The sequence below is a fragment of the Spea bombifrons genome, chromosome 12 (assembly GCF_027358695.1).
Source record: "Spea bombifrons isolate aSpeBom1 chromosome 12, aSpeBom1.2.pri, whole genome shotgun sequence".
In the NCBI taxonomy this organism is placed as follows: domain Eukaryota; kingdom Metazoa; phylum Chordata; class Amphibia; order Anura; family Pelobatidae; genus Spea; species Spea bombifrons.
In genome coordinates, this window is record NC_071098.1 from 1,214,086 (window position 1) to 1,232,653 (window position 18,568).

Consider the following 18,568-nt stretch of genomic DNA (forward strand, 5'->3'; position numbering starts at 1 on the left):
ACGGACCCCGAGCCGTCTTCCTAGGTGTCCCCCGGTCTCTCGTTTCCTGTTATACAATTTTCCCAGAATCCTTTGCGCCCGAATGAGAAATGGCGGTGAGGGGCGCCGGGGGCCGTAGGCGTCTCTGTTCTTTGGCCCAGGACTTGGTCCTATTCGTCCGTGTCCGGTTTAACGTCGAGCATGGCGTGAAGCTCCTCCGGCACGTATCCCAGCAGGCTTTGCAGGTCGCAGACGAAGCGGTAGACGTAGCGCTTCCCCGCGGTTTTGTGGATGATGTTTTTGTCGTAGTAATAGCGCAGGCCGCGGCTCAGCTTCTCGTAATTCATTTTGGGTTTGTTTTTCCTCTTCCCCCAGCGTCTCGCAACCTGTGAAAACAGACATTAAATAACGACGTGTTCCGTCTTAAAATCCACCCCAAAAAACTCAATGCCGGTCCCCATTATCGTAAGAGTTTGGTAATATTTAGTTTTTTTGAAATTTTAATACAAAAAATTCAGATATTTTTGAATAATTTTAATAATTGTCGAGTTTCTTAAACAATACATAAGCTGGCTGCTGAGATGCATGCTGGGAAGCGACAGAGCGCCACACGGTAAGTCATCAGGATGCAAGCGTCGCCTACCTCGTCCGGGTCGGAGAGTTTGAACTCCCAGCCGTCGCCCGTCCAGCTGATGAATGATTGGCACGATTTGTCCGTCAGTAACTCCAGGAGGAACTGCCACAGCTGGATGGGTCCGCTGCCTGCGGGGAAAGGAAACGCCGTCACCTCCTGCTTGGCCGTCATTTCCCACAACGAAAGGCCTTGTCAACATCTAACACGTAAAGCATCGCTGTCTCTGTCACTGTCCGGCGAGACCCCCGCACCGCAAAAAAACTGTGCATCACTGAGCACCCCGAATGCAAACGGGAAGCTTTAATGGACAATAGTTGGCCTATGATGACGCGTAGTGATGTCATAAATAAGGAAAGCGAGCCAACAAAGCTACAAATTGATATATTCTCACTTTTTTTCGGAATGTAAGAAAGTTTAATTTTACTGAGAGGGTGGTAGATAAGTGGAGCAGCCTCCCGGCATAAGTGGGGGATTTAAACATGGCATGGTATTCCCCGGCATAAATCTCCCTGCCCAACAGCTTTGGAAAAATGTAATATCCACCGGAACCTGTTACAGACAAACACAGATCAGACGAGGACATTTTGGACCCGTCGGCTGACGTATAAATCTGTGATCGCCCCGTCGCATTCTATGCTCAGCACAGATTCAGCGTTTTGAGGCAAACGTCCCTCTCACTCGTCTGCGACCCGCGAGAAGTTTAAGCTGACGGGGTTTCCGTGTTCCAGACATCGCCTGCGCGGCGTCACGTGATTCAGGAACGAGGGATGTTTAACCTCATTGTGAAGCCACAGAGCTGACAGTCTGTCCTCTAACGAGAAGGATTTCTTAGACTGATTTTTGGGGTCCAGAAAATATACATTTCGGGAAAACGACACTAAAATATTTCGCCAAACGACTAAAAACACATTCAGCAAAAAGCTCCCGTCGGTTTATTAAAGTGTCCGCGGGATGAAAGCAGCTGCAGTACCGGCACCGGCCAGTAGCCGGCATTCCCTGCGCATGTTTTGGCTCCCGGATCATTCATTGGCTACTCTCCAGGCGTCACATAGACATAAGCCGAGGGCCAACGGCGACGACTCCATGCGCCACTCGGAATGGCGTCACCGCTATATGGTTACGATACCCGAGTTATCTGTACAGAGCAGTCCAGATCCGATGCAATCAAATCAGAAACAGTCCTTTGGTTTCCATGGTGACTGCATCCGAACTGCCTGCTAGGGCAGGAATCTCTCCCATGTGGTGCGCAGGGATTATCAGAATAATGAATATTCTACTATTTGGCCGCATAAAGAGTCCATACAGAGATCGACAATCTGCCCATTAAACGCGCGTTAAACATGTGATGGCACCGTGCAGTTGTCTGCGTGCCGGAGCGTGGCAATGCATTTCTCGCTACATGCGCGGCTGGATAATCTCACAATGGCCGACAACAACGCGATACTGTCTTCTAGAGCAACCCGACGACCCCTGCCCTGCCCGGGTTCAAAGACTACGGCCAGTCAATGAGAATCACATGCTATTCCTGGCTCACAATGGGGCTCTGTTTGGACCGGGCCGGTCGTGGCGGCCGGAGCAGGAGGCTCATTAGATTTGTCACGCGACAGGAATGTGGCGCCCTCACTGGGAAAAAATGTCCCCCCATTCAGCCACCAGGACCCCGGCTCCTAAAAATAACCTCCGGAGGAGACAGGACCCCATTCTACCCCCGGGGTGCAGCCACCCCCGCTCCAGGACAACGTCTGCTCTTCCAACATAATGGACTTTTTAATGGTTTTAATGGGGGAGGAAATCACAAAAAAGGGGGACAAGACAAGATCCAGACCCCAGGAAAGGGGGCTTTAATGTACATTTTACCAAACTGTGCTGCCCCGGCTCTCGCATGAAACGAATGCATCGCCGGCCGCTAACCCCACTCAAGCGGGAGTCAGAGAAAACGTATCGTGACCCATGGACATTATTTCTACAGCCACCATGCGCAGCGACCGCCAGGAGAGAGAGAGACAGAGAGGGGGAAAGAGAGAGAGAGGAAGAGGGAGAGGGAGAGAGGGGGGTGAGGAAGGGGGAGAGAGAGATAAGTGTTCTCCAGGCCCCGTGGCCGCTTCCCTTTAAATCCACCTCGAGTTAATGCTGTAAACAGGGTCGGGGTAACCCTGTGTAAGTGAAAGACAGAGACCCCCGAACTCGGTAACGAGCAGAGTGTAAGCTCCGCGTGTTTGTGGGACAGACTGGGGAGAATCTGCCCCGCCAGACGTCGCGGGAGAGAACGTGACAGAGGCTCCCCGGCACAGCCGGCTATATATACATGTTTGTGGGTTAGCAGAGTATGTGGTCACGCATGTACAGGAAAGGCATCTACCCCCGGGGGCTGGGGCCATGTCTTCTGCAGACTGTTACCCCCCGGAACGTGCCTGACACCCCGACACCCGGGAAAAGGGTGAATATTGGGTCCCTTTCTGCCAAAATAAGGCCATCTATAAGAACGGGAATGTTTTGGCGCCTGTGAGCGCTGATCTGATGAAGACCCAACAGCGTCAAAATGATGAGATAACACTTAATACGCAGACCAGCACGTGAGGGGTTAATCTGCACATTATCTGCTTTTTTAGCCCCCCCCCCCGAAACATCTGAAATGGGGGTAACTTTGAAGTAGAGCTCCCCGTGCCGGCGCGACGTGTTCACATGTATGTAGGCGTCGTGTTGTAGCGTGTGAGCGGTTAGACGTGTGCATTGTCTGAGATGCTATCTGCCTGCTCCTCACACACAGAGGTGTGAAAGCGTCCCGGGGCGGAAATATCTCCCCCGTCTGCTGCGGTGCCTGTGCAGGCGCGACCTCACTTCGCTTATCAGAGACAAGATCACGACCTGCCGGCAGAGGAAGATAATTGCCCCTGCCTGGCATCCAAGTTGCCCCAGAAGCTCCCCCTGGTGCTGGCGGTAAGGGCTGGGAGGGAAGCGCACCTGTGTACCCGGCCAGAGCGGCCGCCGGGATGACCGGCTTGTCCTTGTTCAGCTCGGCCCGGTCTCTCACGTAGTCCTTGAAGGTGCCCTTGGGCTTGTGGCTGGGCAGCGCCGCGGGGTAGTCCTCGGAGTCGAAGCTGTCGTAGGACGGGACGCGCTGCAGGCTGCTGTACGAGGATTGGCTGCCCCAGGACTGGGTGAGACGGTCGCAGCTGTCATGGCTCTCTATGCTTTCAAACGACTCCTGTCCACCCAGCTTACCTGTCCAGGTAAAGACACAGACGTTAGAGGCATACTGGGGGCCAGCGACGGCAAACTACCCGGACAGACCAGATGCCTACGCAACATGCGCAGCCATCACGCGAAAGCTCCGCTGTCACACAGCTGGCAACAGCAGGCAAACCATAGAAATGGCGACCATTCGGGGGCCACATATCTGCCCCCAACACTTTTATGCTTACATTAAAAAAAAAAAAAAAAGCTTCATAATCTACAGAATAAATTCACCCGAAACCTCAGCCCGAGAACGACCTACATTTCAGGGCCCGGCTCGGGGGCCACACAGAGGGCCGGCACTTTCTATATTAACTTTGTCGTCTCCGGCTCAATCACATTAACTATCATTAGGATTCTCCAGCACCCCTGCGGCCCCCACTAACTGCCCCCCCCCGTTAACACCATTACGGCGTGTGAAAGCTTTGAAGCGCCCCTCGCAGACCCTACCTCGGCTGATGCGTCCCACGCACATGTTGTCGGGAGACACGACCTCCTGTTTGATGGTGAAGTAATCGCCCTGCAGAGAGTCCGGCTGCAGGGGGTCGCGCAGGAGCGAGGAGGGGTATTCGGTCTCGTATTTCAAAGACAAAAGTTCCTCTGAACTGATGGGGTGCAGGGTCTGGTACGACTCCGTGATGAAGCTGGGCTCAGAGAACTCCGAGGGGGGGACGCACTGCGCATGTTCGATGCCGTAACCTACAGAGACAAATCACAACCTCAATGCTCTGCAAGCAGCCAGCTGCCATCTGTGCATGCGCGTGTGGCCCTCTAGAACCGGATCAGACAATTACCCCCAAAAAGCCGGAGAAAGCAATAAAAAGAATACTTACTGATGAAGTAGTCTGAGGTATATCTTGGCTCCGGGTATGCAGGGGTTAAATCACTGGTTTGGTACGATTTTGAGTCTTTCGGGGGAAAAAAAACGAAGACAATAAATGTAAAATGCCCCCAACGTGAGGCTCAGAGATTCCTGGCACTCAAGTAGTTAATAATAGCTTTACCCTCCCAATTACCCCCCGTTTTTACCCCACGGAGAAGAAAGCGGCGGGGCCCGATCTTCTAAATCCCCGACTACCGTGTGCAACACGCTATGAACACGCCTAGCAGCGTCACGCTAACAGAGCGCTATTAACACATTTAACGAGTAACCTCTTGCGCTTATCGCTGGGGTACGGGGGCCGAGATGCCCCCCGCGCTGGTTTATGGGGGCACCGGGGATCTTGGTTACCTTTCTGCAGGATCTCCAGGTGTTCCCAGAGGATGTCGCCCACGAAGTCCGGGGCCAGCTGGAGGAAGCACTCCTTGCCCAACGCACACAGCGCCGCTCCGCTCATCCCAAACTTCTGGAAGTCCACTCCCTTCAGGGTGAACTCGTTCACGGCCCAGGACACCCAGTCTCTGACGTTGGCGTCCGTCCACTCGCGGGGATCTGACGGGAAGTAAACACAGCTTAGTCAGTAAAGCCCTAGCGCCTGCATCGAAACGTTTCCCATCTGCCCCCGAGCGGGGAGAACCGGAGCCTCACCGACAGGAATGCCCAGCCGCTGCTGCTCTTTGGTGAATCCGCTGAAGGTGGCGCGGAGCGCCTGTGACATCATCTCCTTGCTGCTCGGGGTGAGAAGGGGCACGTCGGCGCACTCCATGTCTGAAACGAGACGTGACGGTCAGAGAGGGGGTCCGCGGCGCGTAACGGAAAAACCACGGAAAGAGCTCAGGCGTCTCACACGCTCCTGGGGCCCCCGCGCAGCCACACGCAATGACATCATCAATTCCAGGGTCAGGTAAGACCTGCAGGAAAACTCGGAGCCCTAACATAAAGCCTGCAAACGCCTTCCAGGAACAGCCTGCCGCGTCACGTGAGGCTCCCGCACAGCAGCCAAATCCACAACTCAACTTCCATGACGTTCCAGAGTTACCTCTAGGAATACTTTCCTGCCAAGTCCGGAGGGCCGAGTCTAGATCCGCACATTGAGACTACGCTGCGGAGCAGCATGCGCTGGGGCTGCGCACAAACAATGCAGCGATCACCCCCAACGCCCCGTCCCCATCACGCGACCGCCTCGAGCTTTACAGGCATTAAGCAGACACGGCCCCAAACAGCGATCACAGGGCCGAATTTCCCTGGGTGCAGGCGATGCAGACCCCATCACACTTTATGTATACATTTTTCAGGTTATTTTGTCTATAAAGACGTTTCTTGCGAAGTTATTTTGTCTGCGAGGAGCGACTTCCATAAATAATAATAACCGGGCCTGCCGAGTCGCGTTACACGAAGACAGAGAAATAACATAACGAGATTAACATGAAATACCAGGAAATTGGGAAAAAGCAAGACGCGCCGAATTAAGTTCCATAAAGTCCAAACCCTCAAATAATAATAACGACCGGAAATCATTAAGCGGATCGCGGGCGCCATCTAAATACTCAGCAACGGGCATGGAATTCCGTGACGGTAACGGGGGTCCGCGGGAGAGAATAGCTAAAATACGGGGGATCCATACGGGGGGGATATATATACAGCGGGATATCTATGGGGGGGATATATACGGGGGGGATATATACGGGGGGGATATATACGGGGGGGATATATACGGGGGGGAAATATATATATAGCGGGATATCTATGGGGGGATATATACGGGGGGGATAGATACGGGGGGAATATATACGGGGGGGGATATATGCGGGGGGGGGATATATGTGGCGGGAAGTGGGAACACCACCGATCGTGCAGACATTGTAATATTCTGAACCCCGGGATTTCTGTCATTTAACTCCCAAACTCCGAGCCGGCAGGTAAAATAATGATTGCTCCGCGTCGCGGTGAGAAGAGGTGAATTCCAGGAAACAGAGAAGGAAACGTTCGAGTTTTTAGAACCACTAAAGGTCTGTGACGGTGTAAATCGCGCAGGGGCGGCCGCCGGCTCTCCCGGGGATCGTGTTCCAGGCAGGGAGTCCCAGCCGGTGGTCTTCACAACCCTAAAGGGGGATTAGGGGACATTAGCAGAGAGATTACAGAGGATTATCCCGGCTGCAAGGGCTGCGCATGCAACGGAGGGTAAATTGCAGGCGCCGCTCATAGCGGATCATAAACTCCCCAAATTCTGTACACAGGGGACCCCCAGCACCCAGCCAGAGTAACCCTTTAAATACCAGGGAGAGCGTCAACCTCCTGTCTACCCCTGACCGTCCCAGGTTCCCGCGTAATGTTGGAATGGAGCCGGACAAAACGCCGATAATACCAGACCCGGCGCCATATTGTAAACTATTTAATGGCAGCGCATCCCAGCGGTGTCGGGGGTTTTGTAGGTAGCCCATTCCTCTCGATTCCTGCACCGGTTATAACGCGAGTTGAATGGGGATAATGAATAAGGAGCCGTAGGGATGCAAACTGATCCGAGTGACGCCATCGGCAAATCCACCAACCGTTCCAGGCAACCAATCAGGAAGAGGAGGTCAGGGGCAAACGAAGTGTTAAGAGCAAGAAACGAGGGGCAGATCCACGACACAGCGTCCCCCCCAACCTCACTCCGGCACAAACCTTCGGGTCCTAACGGGGTTTAAACATCACCCGAGATGTCAGACAGATAATTACCGTCAGCACGAGGAGGGCGAGCGGCGCCGGGACCACGGAGCGGAAAAAAATACACCGTCACCCGGCGGCGGCCGCAGACAGAACCCCGACAGTTTGGGGGGGTTATTGCCCCGGGTATGGGGGGGTCGGTAATTTGTAAAAAGACAATAAACATTTGGTGCCATTTTGGCAGAGAGTAGCTGAATCTGGGGGTCACTGGGCCCAGACGCAAAGGGTTAACGGGACCTCCCAGTGAGTCACCCCAGCGTAATACCCCAACCACCAGCGGGGCGACAACGGGAGAGAAGTCACTGCTTCACGTCCCAAATATTCCCACACTGCCTGATTAACCCCCGGCCCTCGCCGCGCCGCGCACGCACGCACGCACATCCACAAACATGGGAACCAGATTGTAACCCCTGCAGTTTCGGGAGGGGCGATAAACCCAGCAGCAAACCGGTTAAAGCCCCAGCCTTCTCCTCCCTGCGGCTCACACCAGCCGGAGAGCCCCCCCAGCGCTGCCCCTTCATATGGAAGTCATTTGGTTGACGAGCGGCCCCCTTATAGGAATTTCTTCTCACAGCCCCGGCGTGCCGCTCCCCGAGGGATTCCTCCCTTTAATAAGCCGAGGCGCAGCGGCCGCCCCTCTCACGCTACCCCGACGTCCACTTCCCACCCGGCCCTCGCTACGCTTCCCACCAAACGCGTCTCCGGCGTGTGGGAAAAATTCCAAGCAGCAGCGGCAGGGAGTCGGAGCGGACCCTCTCAGCGGACCACTCCAACCCAACACCAACGGGGAGCGGGACGCGGAAATAACGGGGCAATTCCTGGGAACGGATACAAACGGGGCCGCAGAGAAAGGGTTAAAGTCACAGATGTGAGCGATTAGGAGACGGGATTACGGGGTTATTATTATTTATTGGTATATGGCGCCGACATATTTTGCAGCGATGTACAATGGGTTACGTGACCCCGTTTCGTGTGTTAATCGTGCAATTGTCATAGCAACCGACGGGGTGGCACCAGAGTTATTCACTATTCATTCCCCTCCAAAGTCTTTTATCAGGAGATTATTTAGTATTATAATGAAGAGCAAAGTGAGCTGATGTTGTGGTCTGGCTCAGTACAGACGGGGTTTACATTAAAATAAAACATTTCTCAGAATCATGCGTTGCCGGGGGAGACGCGGTGAACGTGTGACTCGCAAACCTCCGCTCCGAGTACAGATACTTTGTCTCGTTTTTACTAAATCTCTCGAATGACTAAAAACCCACGAGAAACGGCAACAAATTCAGTATCAATATGAGAAAAACGGCCGGTTACCGGCAATAAACGGTGACATGCAAATGAGGGCCGGAACTCTCCCCGCACAGACTAAACGTGTCTATTATACATTATATATACTGTACATTATATATATATACTGTATATATACACTATAGGCTTATGCTAGTGCCGCTGGGTGACCCTCTCCCAATCGGCCCCCTCCCCACCCCAGGGGCCGCGACGAGCCACTAACTGGCCGCTGACTGTCGTTATAAAGAAAATGTCAGGGAGCGCAAGAGCGGAATAGGAGCCGAGCCGAGGGGCATTAATGGGGACGTTGAGGACGTTAACAGAAAGAAGCTGCCAGAGGGTTAAAGAGGTGCTGCAGCAGCTGCGTCAAGAGATCTGTTACTTTATTATTTATTACTTAAATTATTATTTATTGTTTCATATAGCGCCATCATATTCCATAGCGTTGTAGCAACAGATGGTCAGTCCCCAGACAATAAGGCTCCTTAGCCTCGGCGAGGACAGAACGTGTCTTCGGAGGAAGCTGCAGCCAGAGGTGTGAAGAGCGTTACTGCAGCTCTCTGCCTCCGTGACGTGTGTCTCTCCTCAAATAGAAACTCCCAATACATTCCCCGCGTGAGATGCGTCGCCGCGGAGTCACCGGGTCAGAACCGCGCCGCGTTTAACAGATAAAGTGTCAGAAATGAAGAAATATTTGTGGGGCGAATCGGTTTTCGGGAACGAGAAATAAAGCCCTGAATCCAAACGTAACGGAGAACGCGGCCCCCCAGAGACCAACGGATCGCCGGGGCTTCTGCGGTGCCGGGGGTTCGGAGAACGTTTCATGCAGAGGATCTGCGGCTCCTCAATAACTTCCCCGGCCGAGGGTCCCCCCAATAACATCCCGGCCGAGGGTCCCCCCAATAACATCCCGGCCGAGGGTCCCCCCAATAACATCCCCGGCTGAGGGTCCCCCCCAATAACATCCCCGGCCGAGGGTCCCAATAACATCCCGGCCGAGGGTCCCCCCAATAACATCCCGGCCGAGGGTCCCCCCCCAATAACATCCCCGGCCGAGGGTCCCCCCAATAACATCCCGGCCGAGGGTCCCCCCCAATAACATCCCCGGCCGAGGGTCCCCCCAATAACATCCCGGCCGAGGGTCCCCCCAATAACATCCCGGCCGAGGGTCCCCCCCAATAACATCCCGGCCGAGGGTCCCCCCCAATAACATCCGGGCCAAGGGTCCCCCCCAATAACATCCCCGGCCGGTCGCCCCCAATAACATCCCGGCCGAGGGTCCCCCCCAATAACATCCCGGCCAAGGGTCCCCCCCAATAACATCCCGGCCGAGGGCCCCCCCAATAACATCCCCGGCCGGTCGCCCCCAATAACATCCCGGCCGAGGGTCCCCCCAATAAGATCCCGGCCGAGGGTCCCCCCCAATAACATCCCGGCCGAGGGTCCCCCCCAGCCCCCACCAGTCCAGAACAAACCCAAAACCCGGCATTTGTGATTTTAGAAATATTATGGCACAGACCCAATTCTGTCTTAAATAAACATAAATTTAATGATTCGCTGCTAGAGACCTGAAAATAACTCCTCATACAACGTGCCGGGCAGAAAACGCCCCCGACAGCCCGATTCACACCCTTACGGGGGCAAGTGCCGCACTGTAAATGTGGGGGGGGTTACTCTGCATTGTCTCATTTGGTGTCAGCGAGATACGGGGAGCGAAGCCGAGGTCCCCGCCGTGTAATAAACTCGTCTAATAACGAGGGTCTCGCGGAATCCCCCCAGGAGTTTATAGAAAGCAGCTGACCGGCCAGTCGCCCCAACTATAAATGCAGTCACCGAGGCCGAGACCCCGTAAGACCCCTGTAAGTCAATGAACCATTTTCATCGAGGTTGGTCGGTACGTAACGATTGCTGCCGGCCCCCAGAACAAAACCACTGAGCTGCACCATCCTCTGCACACGGCAGCCATTTAAATACACAAAGGGTTAAACGAAGTACGGATGTCAGGACGAGAGACCGTAGTCTAAAAATAGAGGCGGAAATGTGGTCTTAGAAAGCATTTCTCCACGGGTGGTAGGTGCATGGGATAGCTTCCCAGCAGAAGTGGTAGAGATTAATCCAGTGGGGGAATGTAAACATGTAGATTAGGTTTGCGTTTTTTACAGATTAGATGAAACGATGGCTCTGATTGGCCAATAAATTTAACGTATCAATGTTAAAAAAACAACAGTAAATACGATAACATCACGAAGATGATACAAAGTGTGCTCCTAGTGGGAGAAGCGGCTGACCAGTAGAGGAGGCAGCTGCACAGATAAGGGGTTGGAAGATATCAAAGAAATAATCAGATTAGGCAAATCCCCTTATCTCCTGCCTGTGGAGTCGTTACTCAGGCGGTGGGACTCCTGTCCGCACCATCAGGTCTCCCGCAGAGCTCACAGGTCGGCCTCCATACTGTCTGCTGCTGGGACACGCGGGGCTCGAGCACCTAAATAACTACAGAGCGCACCCCCAACATTATCATTTACAAATAACCAGAGACCACCCGCTGCGGGCGGGAAAAACGTCTCTCCCCCTAGTTATAGATTTCAAACCTTTACTTCGCAACTGAATTGGGAGAGAAACCAGAATCTAAAACTAGATGGGATGGAAGGAAGTTTTACTTAGATGGTAGTCGTTAAGTGAAACAGCCTCCCAGCAGAGGTGGTAGAGGGTAATACAGTGAGGGTATTAAACATGCATGGGACAGACATACGGCTCCTGAATCTAAGACGAGACCAACGGCTGATTAAGGTTTGAGTCTTTACAGCAGGAGAAACGGGCGACTACACGGGGGCCAGATGGGGGCCGATCTGCCGGTGGGTTCTGGGTTTCTGTTTTGTAGCATAAAATACACTACAAGTGGGACAAAGAAAAAAGAGCTCGCGCCCCCCGGCCCCCGCCGGAAAAACACAACTATTTCAAATAAAAAAATAATAACCGGGAGGCCGAAGAATCCGACACGAAGTTTAACAAACCATGTAATACGGGGGGGGGGGGGGGCGACAAATTTTGGACAACGAAAGGTTAACGGCTCCAAAAAGGAAGGCTGGAGGCCGTTACTAAACCCCCCAGATGTGAGACATAAATAATATATATCACCCCCCCCCATTAGGGCTATAAAGAGTTCTAGCTGATAAAGGGGCAGATGTGGCTTTTAGCTCCACACTCAGTGAGTGACATCAAAGGGGGTTTAATGTCATCACCACCCCCCCCCCCCCAGGTACAGAGACCCCCCCCTAATTACAGCAAAGAAGGTTTAGCATCAGAGCCTTTGGAGCAAATATTATATACCATGGACATGCGGCTTAACCCTTTCACTGCCCTCGCTTGCAGGGAACAAAAATTAACCCATTCAAAACAAGGCAAGGCCCGGAACGTCAGCAGAATGAAAAGTTGTGTTAGAGAGGAATGAAGAGCCGTTTGTGACGAGGGAATGAATCCTAATGTCACCTTTAACCCATGACTTGCTGGGGTTGGAAGGAATGGAAAAATGCATTTTTTGGTTCTCAGTAGTGCACCCTTCCCAGACCGCAGCCGCGCAGGAGCTCAGCTGTGTAAATAACGCAGAGAACGTATATTTCATTTAATAAAAACACCACAAATCCTGCACCCTCTTCAATGAGCCCCAAAACCCTGAGTCCTGCGCCTGTCTCACAGATCATATAACATGGAAAACACATGGGGGGGCATAGCATTCAAATCAACACATTTACAACCCAAATCAACAATGGTACTGTACCATACACCCCCCAATCACTCTGTACTGTACCATATACCCCCAATCACTCTGTACTGTACCATATACCCCCCAATCACTCTGTACTGTACCATATACCCCCCAATCACTCTGTACTGTACCATATACCCCCAATCACTCTGTACTGTACCATATACCCCCCAACCACTCTGTACTGTACCATATACCCCCCAATCACTCTGTACTGTACCATATACCCCCCAATCACTCTGTACTGTACCATATACCCCCCAATCACTCTGTACTGTACCATATACCCCCAATCACTCTGTACTGTACCATATACCCCCAATCACTCTGTACTGTACCATATACCCCCCAATCACTCTGTACTGTACCATATACCCCCCAATCACTCTGTACTGTACCATATACCCCCAATCACTCTGTACTGTACCATATACCCCCAATCACTCTGTACTGTACCATATACCCCCCAATCACTCTGTACTGTACCATATACCCCCCAATCACTCTGTACTGTACCATATACCCCCCAATCACTCTGTACTGTACCATATACCCCCCAATCACTCTGTACTGTACCATATACCCCCAATCACTCTGTACTGTACCATATACCCCCAATCACTCTGTACTGTACCATACACCCCCCAATCACTCTGTACTGTACCATATACCCCCCAATCACTCTGTACTGTACCATATACCCCCAATCACTCTGTACTGTACCCAAGCCCCCAATATCTGCACTGTACCATATACCCCCCAATCACTCTGTACTGTACCATATACCCCCAATCACTCTGTACTGTACCATATACCCCCCAATCACTCTGTACTGTACCATATACCCCCAATCACTCTGTACTGTACCATATACCCCCAATCACTCTGTACTGTACCCAAACCCCCCCAATATCTACACTGTACCATATACCCCCCAATATCTGTACTGTACCATTTACCCCCAATCACTCTGTACTGTACCCAAACCCCCAATCACTCTGTACTGTACCATATACCCCCCCAATATCTGTACTGTAGCATATACACCCCAATATCTGTACTGTACTCAAACCCCCCAATCACTCTGTACTGTACCATATACCCCCAATCACTCTGTACTGTACCATATACCCCCAATCTCTGTACTGTACCATGTACTCTGTATAGTGTAACTGCCTCTCACTCACACTCACCGGAGCAGGGGTAAGACTCATACTCCGCTTTCTCCGTCTTGATGATGGTTAATGTGGGTTTGATGTCTAGCGCAGCTTTCATGGCTGGACCCTGAGGACTGCACTCCGGGGTCCTGATCGGTGGTCGCAGTTTGGTGGTCGCAGTTTGGGGGTCCCAGGGGTTGCATGCACTCCGGGGTCCTGTTCAATGACTGAAGTTCAGGGGTCCTGGTGGCAGTTTGGGGGTCCCGGGGGCTGCATGCACCGTGGAGATCCCGTGGAGTGGCTGCAGTCGGGGGTTTCTGGGGCAGGTTTGGGGGTCTCTGAGTCTCTGTCTCCGGCTCAGTGAGGCTCTGAGTGAGGGAGTGAGAGGCAGAGCCGGGGGGGAGCTGGAGGGGGGGAGCTGGAGGGGGTGGGCCCGGCAGTGACAGCAGCAGAGGGGCAGAACCGGGGGTGGGGGAGAACGGGGGGGGGCAGGGGCTGGGCTCAACGGCTCAGCGCACGGTATGGACTACTACCCGCAGCTCACATAGTGTACAATACAACACAATGCTACACACTACATACATTACTACATACTACATACAATACTACATACTACATACAGAACTATATACAATACTACATACAATACTACATATAGAACTATTTACAATACTACATACAATGCTACATACTACATACAGAACTACATACAATACTACATAAAGAACTATATACAATACTACATACAATACTACATACTACATACAATACTACATACAGAACTATATACAATACTACATACAATACTACATACAATACTACATATAGAACTATTTACAATACTACATACAATGCTACATACTACATACAGAACTACATACAATACTACATAAAGAACTATATACAATACTACATACAATACTACATACTACATACAATACTACATACAGAACTATATACAATACTACATACAATACTACATACAATACTACATATAGAACTATTTACAATACTACATACAATACTACATATAGAACTATTTACAATACTACATACAATGCTACATACTACATACAGAACTATATACAATACTACATACAATACTACATACAATACTACATATAGAACTATTTACAATACTACATACAATACTACATATAGAACTATTTACAATACTACATACAATGCTACATACTACATACAGAACTATATACAATACTACATACAATACTACATATAGAACTATTTACAATACTACATACAATACTACATATAGAACTATTTACAATACTACATACAATGCTACATACTACATACAGAACTACATACAATACTACATAAAGAACTATATACAATACTACATACAATACTACATACTACATACAATACTACATACAGAACTATATACAATACTACATGCAATGCTACTCATATGATTTATACATTAACTATACATTATACAGGGGCCGGCTCGCTGATTTATCTATACATTATACAGGGGCCGGTCACTGATTTATCTATACATTATACAGGGGCCGGTCACTGATTTATCTATACATTATACAGGGGGCCGGTCACTGATTTATCTGTACATTATACAGGGGGCCGGTCACTGATTTATCTATACATTATACAGGGGCTGGTCACTGATTTATCTATACATTATACAGGGGGCCGGTCACTGATTTATCTATACATTATACAGGGGCCGGCTCACTGATTTATCTATACATTATACAGGGGCTGGTCACTGATTTATCTATACATTATACAGGGGCCGGGTCACTGATTTATCTATACATTATACAGGGGGCCGGTCACTGATTTAACTATACATTATACAGGGGCCGGCTCATTGATTTATCTATACATTATACAGGGCATTGTCAGACGTGCAGTTTTGCATGTTTTGCCCCGCTGGGGAGTTATTTGGTGACGTTGGGGACATTGTGATGACATCGTGATGATTACACAGATTGCGCAGATAATGCTGTATATCTGGTGGGCAAACAGTGTCCACAAAGTGTCAGCCCTGGGGATCACACACATAGTGTCAGGGGCCACAGATCTGCAGATAACCTGACATTCACTGTCATAAGCGGGGCTTGGCTATAAATGGTTAAAGTATAGACAGGAGTGGGTGGGGCTTGGCTATAATGGTTAAAGTGTAGACAGGAGTGGGTGGGGCTTGGCTATAATGGTTAAAGTGTAGACAGGAGTGGGTGGGGCTTGGTTTTAATGGTTAAAGTGTAGACAGGAGTGGGTGGGGCTTGGCTATAATGGTTAAAGTATAGACAGGAGTGGGTGGGGCTTGGCTATAATGGTTAAAGTGTAGACAGGAGTGGGTGGGGCTTGGCTATAATGGTTAAAGTGTAGACAGGTGTGGGTGGGGCTTGGCCATAGCGGTCGGGTCGTGGGTAGAGCAGTTGGGGTCAATGTCCTGAAAAAAAACTTGCTCTATATAAATAGCCAAGGTTTGTACCCAGCAGCCCCTCAAATGTCAGCAGCCAATAAATGCGAGCGGATAATTCTCAGAAAAGCACATGATGTTGGAGGGCAGTAAATACTAAATAAGACTCGACATCCCCCTGAGTGACAGGAAACCCACCATGGAGGAGTCTCATAAAAGAGCCGAGAGCATAAAGCGCTGCTTGTTCCGCGTCTCTAGGCGATGCTAATCAGGCCCCTCCAAGCATCCATGCCGAGCGCAGCTCCCCACCGGGCAGGGATAATGGCTCAGCTCTGCCCAGACAATTAGCCGGCTAAAAGGGCAGCTCTGCGTAGCCGCCACAGCCAGCCACGTGTCTATCCAGCAGTTCATTGAGGAGATAATTAAATAACACGCTTTCCCTTGTTCCAGTGTCAAACCGGCCCTTTCTCAGGCTTTGTGCGGCTCCCCTGTCTGGGGCTGGAAGGCACAAAAAGTGCAATTAATCCTGAACAGAAACCTAAAACATCTCAATTCATCCCAAAAAAAAAAAAAGGATAACGTAATCAGATAGGGGTCTCGTGGGACTTAAATGCACCGATTGTCTTTGCTTAACGTTACTTTCTGTAGAGCGAAACAACAAAGATTCATACAAAGTGATGTCAGGGCCAGAGGAGCTTACACTCTACCTACAGATTAGCAGCTCCCATGGATTGTGGGGATTGCAGTTCAGCAGCCGCTGACCCGTCCTGAAGAGTTTGTGGACAGAGAGAACGCATCCGAAAATATAGAGAAAGAAGAATGTTTCATATCAAACATTTTTTTCTCTTTTTTGGAAAGTTGGGACATTCCTGAAATCTCTGCCGTGACTTTCTGAGGCTTTTTATTACTTGTGACAAAGCATCCGGCAGAACTCCCCGCTACGGGGCAGGAGGAGAGTCTTAATGTACGTGAAGAAAACATATGGTATGAAGCAGGTCACGCCACACTCGCTATGTGTGTGCAGCCAACAAAAGCAGTAACAAAGTACAATGCGAAAAGAAAAGATTAGCGGAGAGGACAGGAGGTTCAGTTAGATACGTAGATTGCCAAGTAGGAAAGCGCCAAAAGGCTAGATTGTAAGCTCACGGGCCGAGTCCTCACCTCCTGCTGTATCTGTGTAAATGTATCTTTGTTATGTATATGGTAACCTCCCCATATTTAATCTGATACATATCTGACGCGTTATAACAAAAAAAAGGGGCGAGGAGAGAAGACTGCGGCACCCGATCCATCCAAACCGAACCCACCGGCTTCCCCGAGCAAACATGGAGCCCCCATCAGCACAGAGCGAGCCCCCAAACGCCGCTCGCCTCTGAGATGTCAGACACGCTCACTCGCGATCAGAGCGCTCGCCGTAGGAATGAAGCCAGAATGCGACATTTCACAGGAGTTCAGAAAAGCCTGAATGTCGTGACAATGACTCCATGGAGTTCACATTCCTGCTCGGTTTGTTTCTTTTCTCAATCTTTTTAACAAATCTGGGCCGTGGCTTTTGTTATTCTCTCCCACGACATCGCCTTCTCCACGCTCGCGTTTATTTATTTCCCCAAATGATGTTAAAATATCCCTTTCATCCACCGTTCCCAGAACTACGCGTAATAAGCGCCGGCCCCAGCCTTTGGTGCTAATGGCTTTTGCCACAAATTGTCTGAGCTTCTCTTACTGTAAAAGGGGAAAAAAATGAAATGAAGGCCAGGCCTGTCCCTGGGGGCCATCCCTGAGGGCCATCACCCGGTGAAGGGTAGAATGAACTCTGCTAATTCAGCCTAATGGTGCCTGAAGCAACTTAAAAGATTCATTTAGAATGTGCGTGTAATTCTGCAATTATCATATGTCCGTCAGAGCGGAGAGAAAGCCGAAAGAATGACTGAGCGTGGAGTGGGGCTGGAATGACTGAGCGTGGAGTGGGGCAGGAATGACTGAGCGTGGAGTGGGGCAGGAATGACTGAGCGTGGAGTGGGGCAGGAATGACTGAGCCTGGAGTGGGGCAGGAATGACTGAGCTTGGAGTGGGGCAGGAATGACTGAGCGTGGAGTGGGGCAGGAATGACTGAGCGTGGAGTGGGGCAGGAATGACTGAGCGTGGAGTGGGGCAGGAATGACTGAGCGTGGAGTGGGGCTGGAATGACTGAGCTTGGAGTGGGGCAGGAATGACTGAGCGTGGAGTGGGGCAGGAATGACTGAGCGTGGAGTGGGGCAGGAATGGCTGAGCGTGGAGTGGGGCAGGAATGACTGAGCGTGGAGTGGGGCAGGAACATGTCGTGCGTCAGCCGGGTGGATATTTGTAATTTAGATTGTAAAGTGAAATTTTCTAATTTTAAGAAGTGAAACCAGCCGCATTCAATCTTCAGAGCAGAAAAATAATCAGTTACTAGAATGTTACGGTGCTTTCACTCGTTTTACCGCTACGTGCGCCTCGTAAGCGCCTTCGGCCTGTCCTCATTTGAGTAACTTTT

The 18,568-nt window shown here is 50.8% G+C and overlaps 1 protein-coding gene across 1 annotated transcript; it reads right to left on the reverse strand.

Annotated features, from left to right (window-relative positions):
• Positions 1–86: 86 nt before the first annotated feature.
• ETS1 (ETS proto-oncogene 1, transcription factor) lies at positions 87–13,998 on the reverse strand. Its single transcript, XM_053451870.1, has 8 exons — positions 13,680–13,998; positions 5,376–5,495; positions 5,079–5,279; positions 4,681–4,755; positions 4,298–4,546; positions 3,575–3,835; positions 623–741; positions 87–365 (listed from the first exon to the last, which is right to left on the reverse strand). Exons 1-8 carry the CDS (start codon positions 13,759–13,761, stop codon positions 150–152), a joined length of 1,323 nt encoding a protein of 440 aa, XP_053307845.1. The 5' UTR covers positions 13,762–13,998; the 3' UTR covers positions 87–149.
• Positions 13,999–18,568: the final 4,570 nt, after the last annotated feature.